The sequence below is a fragment of the Eurypyga helias genome, unplaced genomic scaffold (genome assembly GCF_000690775.1).
Source record: "Eurypyga helias isolate BGI_N326 unplaced genomic scaffold, ASM69077v1 scaffold17927, whole genome shotgun sequence".
Taxonomy (NCBI): Eukaryota; Metazoa; Chordata; class Aves; order Eurypygiformes; family Eurypygidae; genus Eurypyga; species Eurypyga helias.
This window is the reverse complement of record NW_010263861.1, coordinates 25,437-45,293: the sequence shown is the minus strand read 5'-3', so window position 1 is coordinate 45,293 and position 19,857 is coordinate 25,437. Positions and strand designations below refer to the sequence as shown.

Here is a 19,857-nt window from a genome sequence, read left to right as displayed (position 1 = left end):
AATTTGGTAAAGAGTCCAGGATGTAACACATTAGGAAGAAGGTAGGTTGGAAGAGTGATAACAGGGAAAGAAGCCCCCTTTACAAGCAGTACCAACTTAGTGAATTCCATGTTGCAGTAGCTCTCAAAATCAAGGACATAATTGTTGCTTCAAGGCAGCAGTCCTGTACTGAACCAGTGGTATGCATATTTTCCTTGGATCAGAGATCAAAAAGATTGTTTTTAAAGTATTTTTGTATGTGATTGTGTGATGGGTTTATAATTTTTTTTCTTTTAGTCAGGTTTTCCCTCTTTCCCATCTGTCTCAGTTGATGTTGCCAATATGGCAGTTTCCATCTGGCCCTGACTGCTACAAAAGCTTTTGCTGTTTTCAGCCCCAAATCATTCAGTGAAAGGTGCTGCAGGATGGGCAGTGTGAAGAGCACCTCCCCCAGAAGAAGGGAGGTTTCTTCAGTACTTGTGATTTCTCACTCTGAACTTATCCCAAGTTAGATTTGGAGTTGCTCCCTTGCAGCACCATGGTTTACCACAATACCAAAGGATTCAGATAATGCTTGTTTTAATTAAAAGTATTTCACAACCATATTGTTTGCCCAGCGTTCATTAATGAACTGTGTAACCTCCACCATTTTCATCCCTGGACTGCTCATACCGTACCTGCCCTTGCTTATGAAGACCTTTGACACAGAGGTCTAGTTGTTGTATTAAAACATCTTTAAACACAATCATTCCATTTACCAGAAAGAAACCACGTATTTGTCCTCAAAGGCACTGGTAAGCAGAATATGTATTTTCAGAATGTGCGCATGGTTGGAAGGAGATGGGCAAGAAGGGGAAGGGAGTACCTGGGAGGTTCTTTGGAACTCCAGAGTAGCTGGAGATTTTGCCCAATAAATCATCCTCAGGAAGAAAAAAGACCTAATAGAGAAAGTTTCAGCCCCAGACTGTACGACTTCATGTGCACGTGGAAGTCAATTTATGTCCTTCGCTGTAGGGGTGGGACTTCCATGGTGTAAGGTTCATCTGGTGTTCCAAGAGGAGTAATTCAGCCCTGAGAGCCTGCTGGCGAGTAACCTTTGTGTTAAGCTGGATTCTCTCTAAGCAGGGTACAGCTTCTGCTTAAGCGGAGAACTTTAAGCAAAAAAAGAAAAATAAACTACTCCTGAGAGCATAAATTCTGTGTCTTGAAAGCTTGCTACCTCCTAGTCCTTTGAGGTTACAGCTTCCTCCAGACAACAAGGAGTTTTTTTTCATGCTTTAGATTTATACACAGCAATTGTACCTCATTAGTCTGGATTTATGCTACACAGACCAAACACATAAATAATTGAAACCTTTCAGAGCCGTGTGAAATCCTCAACTGATTTTAAAAGCAGTTCATCATGGCATTTCAAGGTGCTGTTTAATCCCAATCTTCGCTAGTGATTTTTCAATTAATCTTTTAATCGTACTATGCATAAAAAAGACTAAACATAGAATTATATCAGCTTTAATAACAGTTTTATCCAAAATTAATTTCCTGCAGCAGCAGAGGGAACTGCGGACTCCTTGAGGTTTTTGTGAGATTTCGTTGGTCAAATGCCAGGAATTGTAAATAGATAAACCTCATCTCAGATCTTAAAAAAACATGAACTGATTTTTAATTAATGAAAAATACCTAGATTTTTGCACTTTTTTTTTTGAATGATTAGTTGTGTTCCTAGATATACATTATTTTTTTCTAATAAAAAAGCTCAATGGTTTGATTATTGTATGGTTGTTTCACACACCTTGTTTCTGTTATCAAAATTCAGAATTATTTTTTTTCAGTGTGAAACACTTAATTACATGTACAATTAGTTCATCCATTAATATCAGAAGTATTTTACGAACTAATAAACATTAACCCCATGTTTCCGGGTGACAAATGACTCATGTAGCTAGCCAGTCCTAGTCAGGTGTAGAAACTTAATCTCTTGTCTTCATGTGGGAACTACTTTGTCCTTAAAATTGTTTCTGTCCCCAGTTTCAGTAAGGTATACAAAAGCACTGCTATAGCAGTTACAAACACTGGGTAAATGTTTTTACAGATAATTGAGTAGTTTTCTGTAATTTGAGCTGTTTCTGAAGGATGATGATATGTATAACTACCAGTTTGAAAAATGGAGTTGTTTCTGCCAAACCAAAGCTTATGGCAGAAATTATTATTTCTTTTTATCATGGTACTTACAAATTTTGATTGTAAATTAATTTTATAGATTTATACTGATGCCTAGATTGTTAATAGATCTCTCCTATAAAAATACAAAACATGTTTTTATACAACTTTATTCATTTTCCATGCAATCAGATGCATTTGATTTCAACTTTCAAATCTTGTTCCAAACATTCTAAGCAGTCTGATTGTATGGAAGTGGGATGTATTAATTGCAAATAGGCTAGACATAGATCTGATGAGTACGTTTGGTGGCTTAGGCACCTCATTTTAGGCACATGGGGTGAATATTCACTTAGGGATTACTCTTTTGGAGACACTAGCTAGGTTTTGGTGTTTGACGGAACTACTGGGATGTTTAAGGACTCTTGTGTGAGCTGGATCTTGAGGAGTCACTTCTGAGCTCGCAGTGGGATTGTTGTGACGGCGGTGCCTGCACAGTTTGTCTCTGAATGAGGAGCAGCATTTGAAAGGCATTAAACCAGTGTTTGAGGTCCTGTGTGCGGGGGAAGAAAGTCTTGAAACAACGGAGTGTGTGAGCAGGGTATGGCAGGTAGATTGTAAATTGTTTTCTGTTTGTCTAATGTAAGAATGAGGAAGGGTCTTCTGATGGGAAGGTGAGCAAGAGTAGAAGTAGAGAAGGACCAACAAGAACTTTCCTCAACTTTGCCCCCTCCACAGGGTTCCTATCCAGGCCCAGGGATGCTATCCAGCCCCAAAGTGGATACTCCCATGGATTTATACTCCATGAGATCAGACATTGTTTTCATCCCTGTAAAATTCCTGGTGTTCTACAGTATTGAATGGAGAAAGAGACGGAATCAATTTTCATCATCTAAAGCAATGCTGGAGTAGGGCGACCCTTCCCTAAGTGTGCCAGGCCACCGGCTAAATCTCTTTTAACCTGTGAACAATATTCTCTGCCCGTTTGTTCGCCTTACAAAGAGAATCTGCCCTGTTGCCAAGGGAGGGGATCACCAGCTCATCCCTAATAAAGCAAAATCATTTCAAGCCCTTCATTGATGCTGACTTCTTATCATGCACTATTGCAATTAGGTTAGACTAATGAAAGGTAAATTCCAGCCCTTAAATAAAAAAAGAAATCCTTGTAAAGAACCTAATTAGTATGTTTGTTTATTTAGACTCTAATGGCTTAATTGCATCTTATCTTGCTATTTACAAATAGGCATCATTAAAGAATAATGAGCATGTGAGGGAGAGCGCGGCATTCGTACCAGCAGCAGATGAGACAGAGGACAAAAAAATAACCAGTTGAAAGTCTGGGTGGGATTTTTTTCTTCTCACTTTATTTTTAATACAAAGCCTTATTTTCCTGGGTATATAAATATGATTTCCAGGCATTGTGCTGATTAGTAAGATAGATACACGAGTGGGAGGACAAGCTTATGGCTGGCTGTGTGGCAAGGAGCGGGTGTCTGGCCTTTTGCTGGAAATACATCCAGCTTATTTACATCTCTGGTTTGGTGTCGCCTTGTTCTTTTCTGAGGTGAACAAAAACCACATCCAAACTGGGGCTCCTTGTTATACAAGCAGGGAGGTACCCCTGTTAACTGAAACGAATGTTTTCTGTCTTTCAGCTCTGCATTGCAGAGCATCTGCAGCTCAGATCGGCAGCAAATTCCCTGGATGCTGAGAGGAAATCTGGAGCTTCGGGATTTTTTTTTTTTTTTTGCAAAGTGTTGGAGCTTGGTGTTGTCAGCATACATTTTCCTAATACCAGTTTTTTAAATAAATCTGAAGAAAGAATGTTTGTTTATGCATTTTTTTAAAAACTGTTTAAATGGAGTATCAGTTTCAGGGGGGAGGCAAAATTAAAGGGGGGATTTCAAGCTATTTCCTCCAGGCAGAATTGTGGCATGGTAAATTAATTATGATCCTTTTAATTTCAAAACTCGTTTTGACTCTGATTCTGACTTACTTGGAGAGGTACATATTTCTTTTCCTATCATAAGTAGTGTTAAATGGGAACTTTTTTAGCAGTCTTACAAGATATTATCTGAGCCATTCTCACTGATTATTCTGTTTCCCCCTCCCCCTTTCTTGGCATACGGTGTCTGTCAGATGCTCTTTGAGGATTATCTTGGTGATAGACAAAATATTTTTAAAACTGGGATATTTAAAGAAGATTTTTATTTTATATATCTTTGTCAGAAAAGCTGCATAATATTGCAGATTGCAATCAGCTGCCTGTCCTACCTTCTTCTGGAGCTTGCCATTTTAGGAAGCAGGGGATTTATGAATAACTTAAGTGTCTGAATTTAGTATACTTTAGTTAAAAGGAAGTTGGAAGTACATTGTTATTACGCAGACCAAAACAGAAGCTACAGAAGTATTTAACTTGCAACTGTTCCATCTTCAGCTCACAGAACTGTGGGGCATATTTTTTCATTCATATTAATTGAATTTTAAAGTGACCTTGTACATGTATTGATTTGAATTAAAATTTTCTACATCAAGGACGAGTTGGCATATATCCTTCAGGCGAAATATTAAAAAGCCAAGTGCTGTCTTAACAGGATATCGACAGAAGAAGTTGTAATTTAATAGGAAAGTTGGCTTAGAAAGGAAATTGTTGCCTTTTTGTCACAACTGGAAGGTATCTCTTCATTATAATGAAAGAAGTTTCTACAGTTGATATCTGTGCAAAGGCAGGGACATTTTAGTGCCCGTTGAGACCATCTGGGTGAGTCTTGGCCTCCAGAAGGAAAGACCTGCACTACTGGAGCTCAGAGTAGAACCGTCAAATTACTTTCTTACCAGAGCCATTTGTGTTTTATTACCCTCTTTCAGGTGATCTGTAGGGACACACTTGTATGACTCTAGGTGTAAATCATCGTCCGTACACAGGTCTTTTCTGAACGTGGATTCCAGTTAGCTGAGTTGAGCAGGCATTGAAAGAAAATGGTTTGCTGGAAAACATGATTTGTAAAATACGGTTGAGATGAACAAAAACATTAAGTCCTGAAAACAGTTACAAGTATTGATTACTAGAGGAAAAAAAAAAAAGGTATCGCATTTGTTGTGTGCAATACGGAGTGTGCTTTCCTCTGAAAAGGGCTGTGGAGCATACGTTTGGCTTCCAAATCTAACAGCATCCTCCAGTCTAGTGACAGGCTGTTGTTCATTCTTTGTACTACTAGCCTCATTCTTTCAGTGCTGTTAAAATGATCAACCATCATTTCTCTGAGCTATGCTCAGTTTTACAAAACTCCTGCCTCTGTCAGACTCAACTAATGATACAGCCCCGCAGACATCGTCTGAAAGTCCCGATCTCTGTTCCAGACAGTGTAAAACCTGCAGGAGTCCCATGTCAAAACAACAGCGACATAAAATAGGGCAGTTTTCTGTTTCAGTGCCAGAGCAGTGCAGGAGCTAATTCGGACAACCTAGTCCTAACCCAGCCAAAGTTGTGTGTATTCTATCGTTCGTGTTACCCCGAGGCCTGGGTGCTCCTACTTCTGGATGGGACCCCCTTGTACAAACCATTGTGTGAGTTGAGATGGCAGCATGAGCGCCTTCCTCAGGGAGCTCACTGTCTCGGGTACCCGTCCAGGGATGCTTTTACACGTCTGGGAAGCAGTGTGACCCGGCTTTTTTGACATTTAAGCAAGTGGGTGATCGAGGCTACTGTCCCAGACCAGTCTGCAGAATTTGACCTTTCAGTGTTGGATGATGGATGGTGGCTGGGGTCTGGATAGCTGTGACAGATTCTGAAAGTGTGGAGTGAATCATTGGAAGGGTGTGAAAACAGATGACCTGAAAAAGGCAATGAGCTGATGCAGGAGCATTTTGAAAGCACTTGTGCAGGTAATTCTGGTGGGTAGGTTTGAGGCCAGCAATAAGTATATTCAAGCAAGCTGGAGTGCCAAACATGGGATTTTTCGGCTTGTTATGTTCCACTGTTCACTCTTGAGGATTTTCAGGAACATCCCACACAGGCTTCAGATCAACTTCATCCATTTTTATTTTTTCTTTCCACCTGGCAGCAATGTGAGAGATGAATGCGGAACGTAAGGGAGGAGGAAAGTGAGCATCCACTAACATGTGTGAAGGCAATGGAGATAGAAAATATTATACATAAAGCTGGGCCTGGGTGTTTGGATGACAGCCTTCTTGCTCTAACAAACTGCCCATCTTAATAAAGAATAAAAATAAATACAACCAGTCAACTCTAAATATGCTGACAACTTTTTTCAAAGTTTTCCCTGTGTTAGCAGTTATGGCAACACTGTCTGTCTGATCCCAGTGGATGATCAGCTTCATAGATCAGCACCTCTGAGTCATGACATTGTGTTTTTAACTTAGTTGATACAGTGTTAGGTGCTGAAATAACTGCCGATTTCCTTTATTTGCAGACCAACTAGGTCTTCTTCCAGAGGTCTTATTATCCTAGCAAGATGCTACATTCAGACCCAAACTCATAGCTCCTGACATCATTATAGGGTGTTCCCTACGTATTTGGAAAATCCCAGTCAATTGTAAGATGGTAGGAATCAGAAAAGGCTATTGATGGTCAGTGCATGGCTCGGGCCTTGATACGAGTTACTCTCCTTCAGCCTGTAACATTTTTCTTCAAAAGTTTACCCATTCTTCTGCTTTTTCTCTTCAAATTCTTGCAAAATCCTGCCTAGCAGCCTGTCTTCTTGAAATCTATAATTGACTATTTTTTCCCTAATCATTTTCCTGTCCTCTGTCTTGCTGTCACCTTGTTTTTCCCTGTTGTGTAGACTCTTCTAGAGCTGCTTTCTCCATGTCCCATGGAGCTGTCAGCACTTCTTTTTGGGATTTGTAACTCTGTCCTGCTGTATAGTGATTATACTAAGCAGTAGTTACAGTAGTTTGGATCTGCAAAGTTCTGTACTGTCACCCCATTCCTATCACCATGTCCCTTCCGAACCCTCCTCCACCATGGTCCCTGCAGCAGCTTTGGGATGGAGTCTTTCTGCCAGATTTTCCATCTTCCTCCCTTAGGGGGGAAAAGCATCTTGGCACTTCGGAGTTGATTTGCCTGTTAGTCTGGTAGTCAGCGTCAGGTTGGGGTTACTGCTGCTGAAATCAGTGGTAGGTAGGAGCCATGCGCAGGAGTTAAAAAGGCAAACGTGACAAGTCAATAAAGATGCAGATGGACTGATGTCTTCGGGTGTGGATTTGTCTGCTGAGGTCAGCAGTAAAAACACAATTGTTCTAGCGTGTGTCAGTCTATACTGGAGAAATTGTTGGAATACAGGCAGAGGAAAATGAGCTGCTGCTGGGTGGGAAATATTAAAATGAACTAATTGTTTCTTTTTTATCATGGTTTTATGCTTTTGTGGGTGCGGAAAAAGTCTGCAATAGTCTGTAGCAAAACAGTAAGGTAGGATTATTTAGACACACATCTTAACAATATTGAAATGCAAGTTCATCTTTGAAATGTAAATTGATTTTTAGATTAAAATGCCTTCATTATTGTTTTTTTGTCAATATATAATTTAGTCTTATTTCTGTTGTTATACTCTAACTGACCCTATATATTTCCCATGATACTAGTTCTATTCTTTACATTTTACCACTTTCACAGAAGAAAATTAAACCTTTGAAAATGTAACATTTTTACTCCTTAGCTGTAGTTTCCTTTTAAATAATTTTACATTTTTATCGGACCTAAAGTGTTTTCCATTAAACTCATGGCACACTTTTAAAAGCCAGCATTAGAAGAGTCTGATTCTACTTTCAAATCATTTTTCTCTAAACGGACTTATATTGGAGAATACCAAATGCATCAAAAATAATCACATTTGCTCATTGTTTTTGACAAGTTATTGCGTTGTGGTGTTAATAAAATTGAGAGTTGCTTGGCAGTGTCATGTCTGCACAGGGGAATTATGTGAATTCATACATTTTCAGTTGCAAATGAATGTTTGTTTGTTCTGCACTTTATAGTGTGTCTCTTCCTCATAACACGCAGGGTGTTTTTAGATGTTTTATTTTGGTCTGTCTATAAAATATTGAAAACAAATTGCATCAACTTAAGCTGTTAACTTGGTCTTGTGAATTCAGACACCATGGACTCTCCTTCAGCTTGTTTTTCTCCTCTTCCTGTTCTTCCCAGGTTACCTTAGGAAAAGTGTTAAAAGTGATAGTGGTGATGCGGAGCCTCTTCATTGACCGGACAATAGTGAAAGGGTACAATGAAAATGTCTATACTGAGGATGGCAAGGTAGGTTATTGCATATCCAGCAACATGAGATTTCATTTTTACCTGGTATTTAAATGACAGAGAACAGGAATCCCATCACGAGTACTCTGGAAACATAAAACTGTCAAAAGACTCTGCGGATGTTTTGTAAAATGCTCAGGTTTTAAATTTATCATGCTTTGCTTGGATTTTTCATACCCAAATGTCTGACTTCTTCCTAAGCTCTGAAGCCCTTGCTTGAATTTCTAATTTATCACCTTAGACCCCAGTTGCCTCGTTAATAGTGTCTACTGAGAAAACATTTTTTCAGCGTACCAGCACATCAATAGCCCAAGGTTCAGATTTCTCTTTTCCGAGAGCCGTGGGGAAATCTTGGGCTGGTTTTGTGCTCGACTTGCTGAACGCAACTGAGCGAGTCATCGGTAGGTGGTCCTCGATAACTTCCTGGTCAGTTGTAGCGCATCTTGAACAGCAGCTATTAAAGCAAGCATTGCCTGTTTCCACAAATGATTTGTTTTATGAACAATTCACCCTGCCTGAACCCTCAGATTTCGTCTGACCACACACGCTCGTAGGGCTCCCTGTAGCACGTCAGAAGATGTTAATGGCACCTGACGGCCTTCGACTTGGCTTGTTTCTCTTTCCAGGGTGGAATGGTCTCTCTAACAGAGACATCCGCCAGACCTCTCCTTTGCCAGGAACAGTACTAAATACCTCCACGTTTCAGATTTTCTCTCTAGAGCTTTCTCTTCTGATTATGAAGCCTATTAAAATAAAAGTTCATTATAGCAAGATGAGTACTTGGCACCCATAGGCCATGTTATAATGAGGTGTGACTTCGTTTCCTTTCAAAAGGGCTAACTGTGTTTTAGCACACAGAAGCATGTTGTGTACTGACCCAGAGTTCAGCGGCTCTGAGTCTGAACCTCTGTTCTCTAGAAAAGGCCAGGAGCTCATCTGCTGAAGGAAATAACAGAGCTGTATTTCCCAGGTGAGAGACGCACTCCAAGGGGGGGGGAATGGCCTAAGAAGGATTAAAATAAAAAATGCCTGATTTTGATTTGCATTATTCAAATACGCAGGTTTAAGTACCGCTTGGCTGCAGAAGCAGCTGCACTACACTCCCTGTGTATTAGCATATACACATCAGCCCCTCTTCACCCCAAGTTCTGCTCAGAAGTGAAATGATAGCGTGCCTAAAGAGCACTGACAGTGCTCGATGGATTCCTGTGTCCTGGGCATGCTTATTTTCTCTGATGAATCCAGTTTTCTTTGAAGCTGCCTTGAAATATAATCATGCTATATATGCTGAAAAGCTAAGTAAAAGAGTTACAATTAGGAGTTCTGTTCTTACGGAACAGTTCTTTCCTGTAACTCAGCACCTGGTGTTGGGCTTCTCTTTAGCTCAAGGTTAACTCTCTCGGGCCGTATACCGTTTCTCTGTTGTCGCTCGCTCTTTAGCTCAAGGTTAACTCTCTCTCTTGGGCCGTATACCGTTTCTCTGTCGTCGCTCACTGCGAGGGGGGAGCAGGACTCACCGAGGCCAGCTCTGGGCACAGGACACTAACCTCTGTCTGCCGTCAGTGAGGAGCAGTTCAGTTCTCCAGAGCATCGGTGCTCATGCCTGGCTGATTTTCTTGCTTTAAGGCAGTCTGCAGGGGAGCCTGTTTTCTACCGATGCAGCTTTCCGTGTCCCAAGCCAGGCTACGTCACAGCTCCCGCAAGGCTGGACCTGTGGTCTTTACGTGGCAGCTCGCTCTTCCATTGGGCCATCCCAGGGCTTGCGCAAACCTGAAGGGCTGCGTGTTCGGTATAAATAGGAACGTTTCATTTGACTGGAGTAGAATTGGAGTTGCAGCCACTTAAATCATGAGTAAATTTGGCTTGGAAGATTGAATAAATGCGTAGCTTGCTAGTTTTGCCAACTGGAGCACATATTGACAAACAGTGAGCTCCCTCTTTTTCACTAATTAACTACGCTGGTAATTGGAGAGTAAGAATAAGATTGTGCTCTTGCAATGATTCGCTTTACTTATTGTGCCTGCTGGGAATGAGCGATTACAGTCAATTGCAAACACAGTCCATTCCAATTCCTTCCCTGTCACAACAGATGCTGCTGGGAAAGTATTCCAGTGAGGTTTCACCATACTATTCTAGCTTCCCAGTTTCTAGCCTGATAGGGATGGAAATACACTAGCATTTGAAGGAGAGACAGAAGAGAATGAAAACGTGATCAGTATCTTCTTTATTAAATAACAAAAATACGGAGAACCCTCAGGATCGCAGTAGGAGGTGATCATTTGTCCAGTGAGCGCTTTACACAGTAATTGCTGATTTGGGGGTTTACTTAGGCATTTCTAGGAATCATTTAATATTTGTAAACAGCAAAGATAAGAATAACGAGGTGGTACCATAACAGTACAGAAATTTTGAAGCTCCTGGTTTTTTCCATAAGCCACATTGAAGAAGGGACACTGGATAAGTCACAGCATCGTTTTGCTTCTTTTTGCTTAAATAGCTGCATGAGGGTCTGTTGAGTAATCTCCTAACTGCACAAGGCAGAAGGTCCTTTAAGTAACAGTGAAATCCAATGGGGAGCTTTCTCCAAGTGGAGAGGAGCTTGGGGCATTCATCTCCGCAAATACAACAGTTCTAGCAAATTTTGCAGCACACGGAAGAAAAAGGGAAGAGATGAGTGCAAACAGCAAAGACGTCAGTCATCTTCTGGTCCATTAGTCAGGCAACTCCAGAAAAAAACCCAGTACGGGTGTTTCTCCAAGTCGTGGAGCCGTGTGTGGTGGCATCCTAGCAGGAAAGCTGCCGTCGCGTTATCCAGGGTTAGCTTGCTGTGAGCTTGTGCTGGAGGATGGCAGGCACTTACCTGAAAGCTTCACGTGATTTCTGCTCTTCCAAAGTCTAGTTAAATGGGGTACTCCCTGTTACAGAGTTAAGTGTGTTCAAAATCCAGGTGAAAAACAGAAGTCTTAAGCTTGCAGTGTGTAAAACAAGACACCGCATTACGAGGTTTTATTTTTGCTTATACAGACGAAGAATCATTGCATTTCTTAAGTGCTGCATGTACTTCTCGTGAATTATTCACAAACCCTGCAGAATATGTCTTTGCCAGGTTGCCAGCTGCATAACTCAGACATTTTTGGTGACGCTTTCCAAAAACAATAGGTGAGATCTGGCAGTGTGTGTGGTGGGTTCTGGGTGCCGATCGCTCCACGCTCTCTTACCGCACCAACCCGTTGTGTTCACCACACGCTGATGCACTTTAATTAGCGCCGGGGTTTTAGTGATGGCACTGTGCCACCCTTAATTTCAAACTCTGACATACTCAGCGTGCACTGGAATTTAACCATGGATAGTCATTAATTACTAGTGTTGTCCTGATTCCTGAATAAATGAAGGTATGCAGCTCACCCTTGCAGGCCAAGCTTATTGTCAGCTGAGCCATTAGTAGTCCTAGTCTGCCAATAAAAATAAAAACATACTGGGATTTTTTTGGCATAGTAATACCCTGCTTTTCTCTGGGTGCAGAGAACAGAACCACCTTGACGGGCGTATTTAGAAGGGGTACTTAACATCACTGCCTGGCCAAATTCCTATTTTTGCAACGGTTAGACTTCACTAAAGAAATGTTAAGTGTCTCTGTTGCATTATCATGTTAAGGAACTTGGGTTATGTTAATGCTATGGCTTCATTAATTACCCCATACCAATAAGAAAAGGCAGCTTTTAGCCTCCTAGCGTAAGAGAGGAAAAGAAATAGTAGTATCAAAGGAAAGCTTCAAAGACAGGCAGAGCTGTCTCTCGGGTAATTTCTGATCCCTGCATTCTTTCCACTTCAAAGCTGGATGTGTGTGTGTTTGGGTGAAGGGGGGGTTGAATCCGATTTCTCTAATAAGTGTTGGCACCGGACCTGTTTGATATTAGATGCAGGGAACATTCTGATTTGTTATCGCCTTTGAAATCGTTCAGACGACCTTCAGAAAGTGGCCTCTTGTTACTTACGCTGGGGGTGGGTGGGGAGAGTGGGGCATTGGGGAAAAAAGCCCCAGTTTAATTCACATGCAGAGGATGCCCTGAAATTGTGCTTTCAGCAGTTTTTTAGTTACAAATGTGTGTCTTGATTGAAAGTGAAAAGTTGAAGAATAATAGACCTCTAACGATGCATTCTTTAATCCGCCTCTGCCGTAGTCCTCGGTCGCAGGGGGAGCGGTGGGCAGTCATTTAGGATGTATGCATGTGGTGAGGGGGGGTAGGGAGGGTAGCTTTTTGCTTTTTTTTCTTTTTGTCTTTTAACTTGAATAATATCATGTCTGTAAGACAGGCATTCATTACTTTTTCAGCTTTTCAATGTTCATGCCAGCTAATGAACATTCCGAACCTGTTGGACTCATCTTAATGCAGCATCTTAAGTGGACTTTTTTTTTTTTTTGTGAGTCTGACTGGAGAGGATCACATACTCGGTTTGATCACTAGAGATTAGCAAAACCATATATACATTCCAATTATAGCAGCTCTGTCTGCAGTCAAAGAAAGCCTTATATTACATGAAAACAGGGTTTTTTTTTAAATATGCATTAATTTTTTATTTTCAGATGTAGACTTTTCTAATGTGGAAATGCACAGCTTCCTTCCCGACAGGCACAGACCTGTTCCTGCACTGTAAATCAAGCTCAGGCCCAACTCCAGGCTGAGCTTCCGCTTGTGGACTCTAGAGTACGAGTGCTGTTGGCGTTCACGCAGGCTCTTGATCCCACCCTAAGAGCCAGTAGATGTAAAAAGGTGTGTAGGTACGTGCCTCGGGGAACTTCTGTCTTCGTCCAACATCAGCTGCCTTTTGTCTCACGGCAAGGTCAGCGCTCCTAAGCCGTGAAATAGCCATCCTGAAGTGCTTTTTAAAGTCTTTAACCTCCTGTCCAGCTGAGGCCAGGGCACTTGAGTCACTTCTGGACCAGTATTTAGAACTGGGCCGCTTAAGCCTTGCTCTTAAAAGAATGGGAACTTTCAGCCTTCTGAACCTTTCTAGCGATGTGAATTAATTACTTCAGCATCTTTCCCCCTCTCCTCCTTCACCCCCCTCCAGTGTGTTTTACTAGCTTCATTTCAGACCTTAATTTTGGTGCCTTTTAGAAGACTTGTGAATTCAGGTGGAACTCATGGGCACTACCAAAGACAACATTAAATCATCAGTTGTACTTTACCGTAATAAACCCCCATTGTGGCAGAGTGCCTGCCTGACCGTATTATGAGGCACTAGAGGAGCTACACCTGCTTCAAAATTCACTCCAAAAAATGGAGTTGTTTAGATCAAGATTCCTGAGGTCAGTGGTGTAGCAGACACCTTTCCTGTGACATGTTTTGTACGTATGGAATTTTCAAGTACGGTGGGATCTGGGGAGCGGGGGGGGGAAAGTGATTTGCAAGTCTGGCACTGATGGAAATTCTTGTTTTTTCCTGCTGCTTTTCCTTGACAGAGTACAAGATACTCCACAGGGTTGGGCTGAAAGAGCATTAGCATATGAGATGAAATTGTTTAATGAGTGAGCCAATTGGTTCTTTAACAAGGACAGCCTTACCTTCTGGTTTCTGGGCTTAAGAAAACTTACTTCACTTTTGTGCTTTCAGTCTGTCTGTAGCTGAGCACACATTTGAGTCCTGGGTGTGTACAGTTTTCTGCAACTTCAATCTCTCCTAGTGTGATATTTTTTTTTTTGTCTGCAGATGTAAATGCAGTTTCCTAAGGGATGTTTTATTTAGCCCCTGTAGACTGCTGCTTTGGCTTAATTCAGCTAAACGCTCTTTGTGTCGTTTGTAACTGAATCACTTATTCAGACACAGCGAGCATAAACTCAGTAAAAATGCCCTCATTTTAGCAATAGACTGAAGTGTGGTGATGAGTATTTGCATAGATCAGCCACAACCCTGTACAAATGTAGATTTTGCTTTTGTAAAAGAGAATGTGTTAATTCCACGGGTCTTGTGTACATAATTTTTTACTGAAACTGATGAGTTATGTTAATCCTTCATTGCAATACGAAGGAAATTGTATGTCATTAACTCCCTTTCTTGGACTGTAACAGGTAAAGGCAATGAGTCAAAACAGTGAACTGAGAAATATGTCTCCGTAGAACTGTTTGCCTGCTCTTTAATTTGAACAGTTGCTTAACTTCTACATGTGATTTCCAAGAAAAAGTAATATTTAACTCTTTTTTTTTTCCCCTACTGTAGCTTGACATTTGGTCTAAATCCAACTATCAAGTTTTTCAGAAGGTAAGTCCCACATCATTTCTCTCTACATAACGTGTATAGGAGATACGTGGACATCGTTTTAAATATCTAGGCCCTGAAATATCTATCATATTAAATATCTAGGTAAAAGAATTCAGAATTTATTCCTTTGTCATCACCACTTGCAAGTAACAACCAATAATCTGTAATGCTGGAAACCCTTGAGTAGAAAAGGAGATCCATTCTGCTGTTATTTAATTTGGACTTATTTCCCATCACAGTGCTGGTCCAGGGTTTGGAATAGGATATTGGAGATTATACTATTCTAGCCTTAGAATTTCATGAGGAATCTTCAAGTACTTTTTTTAGTTTAAATCTTTTGGGGGCATTTCGGGTTCATTTGGATTTTGGTTTGTTGTTTTCATTGGTTTTTGTTCCCCCTTTCTTGGGAGCTTGAGTTTAATAAATTAGTAGAACTCATGTTTCAAAATGAGTTTGGGAACTTTTTCGTGACGTTATTTTGCCGGTTTCTCTTCCTGTGATGGTGTAAGCAAAAGGAACAACTTACTGAGATGAATGCCATTCCAAGAAAAGATGGATGAGAGAATGGAAGCACTAACTGTAAAGCTACTAAAAAGGTTAAAGTGTGTTTTGGAAAGATCTATATCTTGCTATTTTCCAGGCAGGGAAGAGAAGATTTCTCTTTGAAGGCCTCTTGTCAAAATGCTGTAAGTTCAGATTGATCCGGGTTTAGATTCCGATTCCCTTACCTTCAAGTCACAGTTCAAGAAGCTGGAGTCTCCAGCTAGTGCGCTAGCTTCCTTTCATCTGCTTTTGTAGTTTGTGTAACAAATGGGGGTCAGGGACTCAGAAGGGCATAAAAGCAGGGGTCAGAAGTATGGCATATTGGCTCTATTTGTGCATCTTCCTTCCAAGATTTCAGATGCAGTCAGAAGAGAAGACGTTTGACCTGTGATATTAACCTGCTAGAGATCAAAGAATAGCTTTTGGGGAGGTTGGTTGCTCACCCACTCTGCCTAGCATTACAGCAAAATTTTGCTGCAGTGGATTCTTTACCCCAGAGATTAGTGGATTAAATATTCTTTCTTTTTTTCTTGCTCCTCAAAAATCTTTAGTGTCAATTAAGGTGATACAGCAGGAAGTAAGCCAGCATAAATCCTAGTAGCTTGTGTGTCAGTATGCTTTAAAGTAATTTTTGCAATGGAATAAATACAAGTTTCTGTAATTAAGTGCATCATCTCAGTTTCCTTGTGTGTGGGTTCAGTTGTTAAGCTCATTTGGACCTGAGATTGTCTTCCTGGATGTTTTAGTTTAAAATAGCGTGGAAGGGTTAAGTCACGTTGCCATAATTTGTGTTAAATGATAATAAATCGTGAGGTTTTGATATATAACTTCAGTTGTCCATACGCAAGATAACAGAGTAAATGTACAGTTTGCTTCGAAGTCCGAGTTAAGGACTCGGGGAGCATAAATATGTAAATTTTTCTTTGGGTCTTCAGACCAAAAGTGAGAGAGGTCAGTGAGAAAATGTGAAATGCCCTTCTCACTGCTGAACAGTGTGGCTGCATTATGGATAAATAAGAATCTTTTCCTCATTCTGTAAAATAATTTGATGCAAGCAGAATATTAAGTTCCTATTCTCCAGTTCTCTCTCTGTAAATAATATCAAAAGCATTAATATTTACCAAAACAAAACCCACCAAACAAACAGAACCCACAAACAAACAAACAAAAAGCCAGAAAGAAAAGACTGCAGGGGGCTGCCTGTAACCAGCTGTCTGCATTTTTTTATAGTGGTTTTATACATTCTGCTCCGGCTCTGCCACTTACTTTGGGCAACTTCTTTTTGGATCAGCTTTCCGCTTCCCCTAGGCTGAGCTAACGCTTGCTGACCTCATAGGAGCTCTCGCTGAATGGGTTGCACAGTGCTCTGGTTCTCGCGTGGAAGATGTGGTAGAGGTGCGAGGTGACAGCACCTCCTCCCTGACGGCCCCCGTGCTGCTGAGCGGATCGTTACGGAGCGAAGGCTAGGACCCACGTCCGGATTTCAAACAGGTGGTAGGAAACGCTGTGCTTCAGCGTAGTGCGTTCTCTCTGATGCTGTGCTTGGTTTGCTTGTCTCTTCATTCTGAAGCTGCACCTGCATCCATTCGTAATACCCAGGAGTAGCGAGGTGAAGGAAATAGGTAACACCCTGTTAGAGAAACTATTGTACTGTTACTCGTGTAGTATCTGTACGGCAGGATCTTCCGCATAAATGTTTTCATGACATTACAGAAATCATCCGTAAATGTGTCACAGCACATCTGAATGTTCCCGAAATGTCTTTCTCATGGCAGTCACCAGAAACGCCCTGTGGAAGTGCTGTGCCGAGAAGTTAAAATACGGATGAGTAGCTGCTCCCACCGAGGGGGCTGCACAGCCCTTGCAGCTCTGCCACCTGCAGCACCGTGAACTCCATCATCCCTCCGAAGGGCAGGGCCGTTTCTCTTTAAAAGCTGGACCGAGTTCTCCCACTCGGTCTTCCGTGATAATACAACAACATCTGGAGCTCACAGGCACCTGCCCTGGTACCTGCAGGCCTGTCAAAGTCTCACAGGGTTGCAGCATGACTTTCTAGGTTAAGGACCAGAGACCTCTGATCTCCAATCCAACCCTGTCAGACGAAGCTAAATTTGTCCTGACTTTCTGTTGGCGGACGTTGGCTGTGTCAGCAAGCCTTTTCTCTCCTCCTCGTTAGGCAGGATACCCGGGTGTGTATAATTTGATGGGGGACGGCTCCTGGAGGGCCCATTACTGTTAAAGTGTACAGTCATTTTCTGAGTTCCCTGGAGCCTCCTTGAGTCTGGTCCTGGGGTGGATAAGCTTTGTAGGCATTGAATCCACCAGCGGGGTTAGAGTCAGAGAATGGAGCTGGGAAATAAGAGAGGGAAGACTGAAAGGGCAAAAACACAAGGAGCGAAGAAAAGGTTTCTCAGACTTCCACATTGGTCTGACATTTAAACTCCACAGGAGCAGCTGCTGTTTTGATCTTAAACCTCCTTATTTTAACACCTTGCATCTCTTGATCCACGAGCGCAAGTGGAGGAACAAAATAGGAAATATTAGGGGGCTTAAATCTTGGTGGGAAGATGCGGGTACGTGAGGGCTGCATTATTCCGAGTCATTGTGCAGAGGATTAAAAAATACGTATTGTAGGGAATGGGGCAATATTCATAACTTTGCATTCAAAAAAGAGGCAACACACAGAATAGTGGGACAGCTGGTGTCAAACACTAGCTGTTTTGTTTATCAAGCAGCTCAGTCAAGAGCAGCATAGCTGGTTTAGCTGTGTAATAGGATCACTTAGGCTGTTTAGGTCCCATGGATAGGCTTTAAACCCATGGATTTCCTTCTGATCTTGGAGTCCCATTCTTGTTTTCCCCTAAAGGGTCTGTCAATTTTAGCATGCCACGGGCTGGTTTTGATGTGGTTTTTGGTACGCTGCTTCCCAAGGCACGTTTTCACCTCAGTTTGCCAAGCTATTTGTGCCTATCCAGCTGTTTGTGAGCGGTGGGATCCCAGAGTGCTGGAACTTGGAGCGCAGTTTTCACCACTACAAGGGCACATAAGTATTGTAATGTATGAAGATGTATTCTTGTCAATAGTCTCAGAGTAAAATGGCATGCATGAGACAAACGCTGGGCTGTGGGTGATGTCTCCTCAAGGAGGAGAGGTGGACTGTTCCAGGGTCACCCTCGTGATTGCTCCTGTGCGTGGTCGGTACTTGGCTCTGTGCAAAGACCCGCTTAGGGGAAATAAAATCTCTGTGACCCAGTCAAATAAGCAGAACAAGCGAAATAAAAAGTCAGTGGGCTCTGAAGACAAGTGCTACCTCAGAGGAGTCTGGTAGAGCGTTACTGAACTGGGAGAGGGGCAGGAGTGTGGGGGTTTGCGCGGAGTTCGTCAGTGCCTGTTCACGGGGGCAGTGTCGGTCGGCCTGCCGAGCGCCCGCAGGCACCGGGTTCCATGCACCGGATTCCCTCCAGAGCAGCTCCAGCATGGTCCTGGAGAGAAGATTGAGTAATGGGAATCCTTGGAAATGAACCAAGGGCCTCGTGCAGTTTTCCACGCTGTAAAAAGTCTAAACACTAATAAAATAACTCCCTTTTTTTTTTTCTCCAGTGCTGTGAATGAGCCCCCAGAAGTCATTGCTACAGGCTAGTGCTAAGGCCATGAATTTAGCAGGGTTTAAAAAAAAAAATTAAAAAACTTGCAGGGGATTTAGAGAATCCCTTTATATGAGATGGAGTTGTCAGTGCCATACTTCAGGGAATAAACCAATAAGGAAGTGGCAAGGAAAGTTACGACTCTTAAAGGAAGTGTTGCACTGACTTTTGAAAACCGCATTTACTGGCGGCGAGGTGGAACACGAGCAGGGAGATGGCTCTGTAGTTCAGTCTCAGGGTGTTCCTATTTGTCTGCTCTAGGTTTTACACCAGGTGTAGCTCCAGACATCTGTGGAACATCCCTCGTCTGTGGTGGAGCCAAGCTGTACCAGAGGTCCTTGCTTTTGTGCTGCTTATTCCAGTCAGAGGAAGCACCTGTTCAGCATTCCCAACCTGTGAATTGTAGAACACTCCTTTTCTTAATTTTTGAATGGATTTTCACCTTGGGGAGTGCTGTATGACCAACAGGTGTTGTCAGGGCCCAACAATGCCGTTGTCTGGATGTGTCAGCTTTGGAAAGCACATTGCAGCAGAGCAGTGCTATCAAGTGGGTAAAGAAATGCTCTGGAAGTGAGTGGTGTTGGTTCGGTTGAGCCAGTTCACAGGGATTTTGTTTCCTGCTCATCCCTCTGTGTTGATCTCGTGAGCTGGCTACAGCTTTACCGAGCGGGGAAGCGGGGCAGTGGGATGCGGGAGGGGAGGCAGGGTTCCATGTCCTCCCTCCGCTGCAGAGTACTGTCCTGGGCTCCACGGGTGGCTTACCACAGCGGGGTGGTACCCAGACGATCCTGATCTTTCTGGGGCCTCGTTCGCCGAGAGGGACGAGCAGGTGGGATTGAAGTTGCACAGTCGCCGTGAGGATTAGGTTTGATCCAGTACCAGCCTGTGCTGTACTCCTGGTGTCTACAGTGCCTTAGACAAGGGAGCAGAGGTGCTTGTAAGTAGTGCGTTGTTACAGTCAGCTTGAATTGAGAAGTGAAAAGGAGAAGAAAAAATAATC

At 42.3% G+C, this 19,857-nt stretch overlaps 1 protein-coding gene across 1 annotated transcript in view; it reads left to right on the top strand.

The window, feature by feature from the left end:
- MED27 (mediator complex subunit 27) overlaps positions 1–19,857 on the top strand; it is a gene marked incomplete at its 5' end in the record, with an annotated part of 88,594 nt that overhangs the window by 63,492 nt on the left and 5,245 nt on the right. The window contains 2 exons of the mRNA XM_010156219.1: positions 8,303–8,410; positions 14,629–14,670. Coding sequence (XP_010154521.1) covers positions 8,303–8,410; positions 14,629–14,670 — 150 coding nt within the window. The remainder of the gene's footprint in view (positions 1–8,302; positions 8,411–14,628; positions 14,671–19,857) is intronic.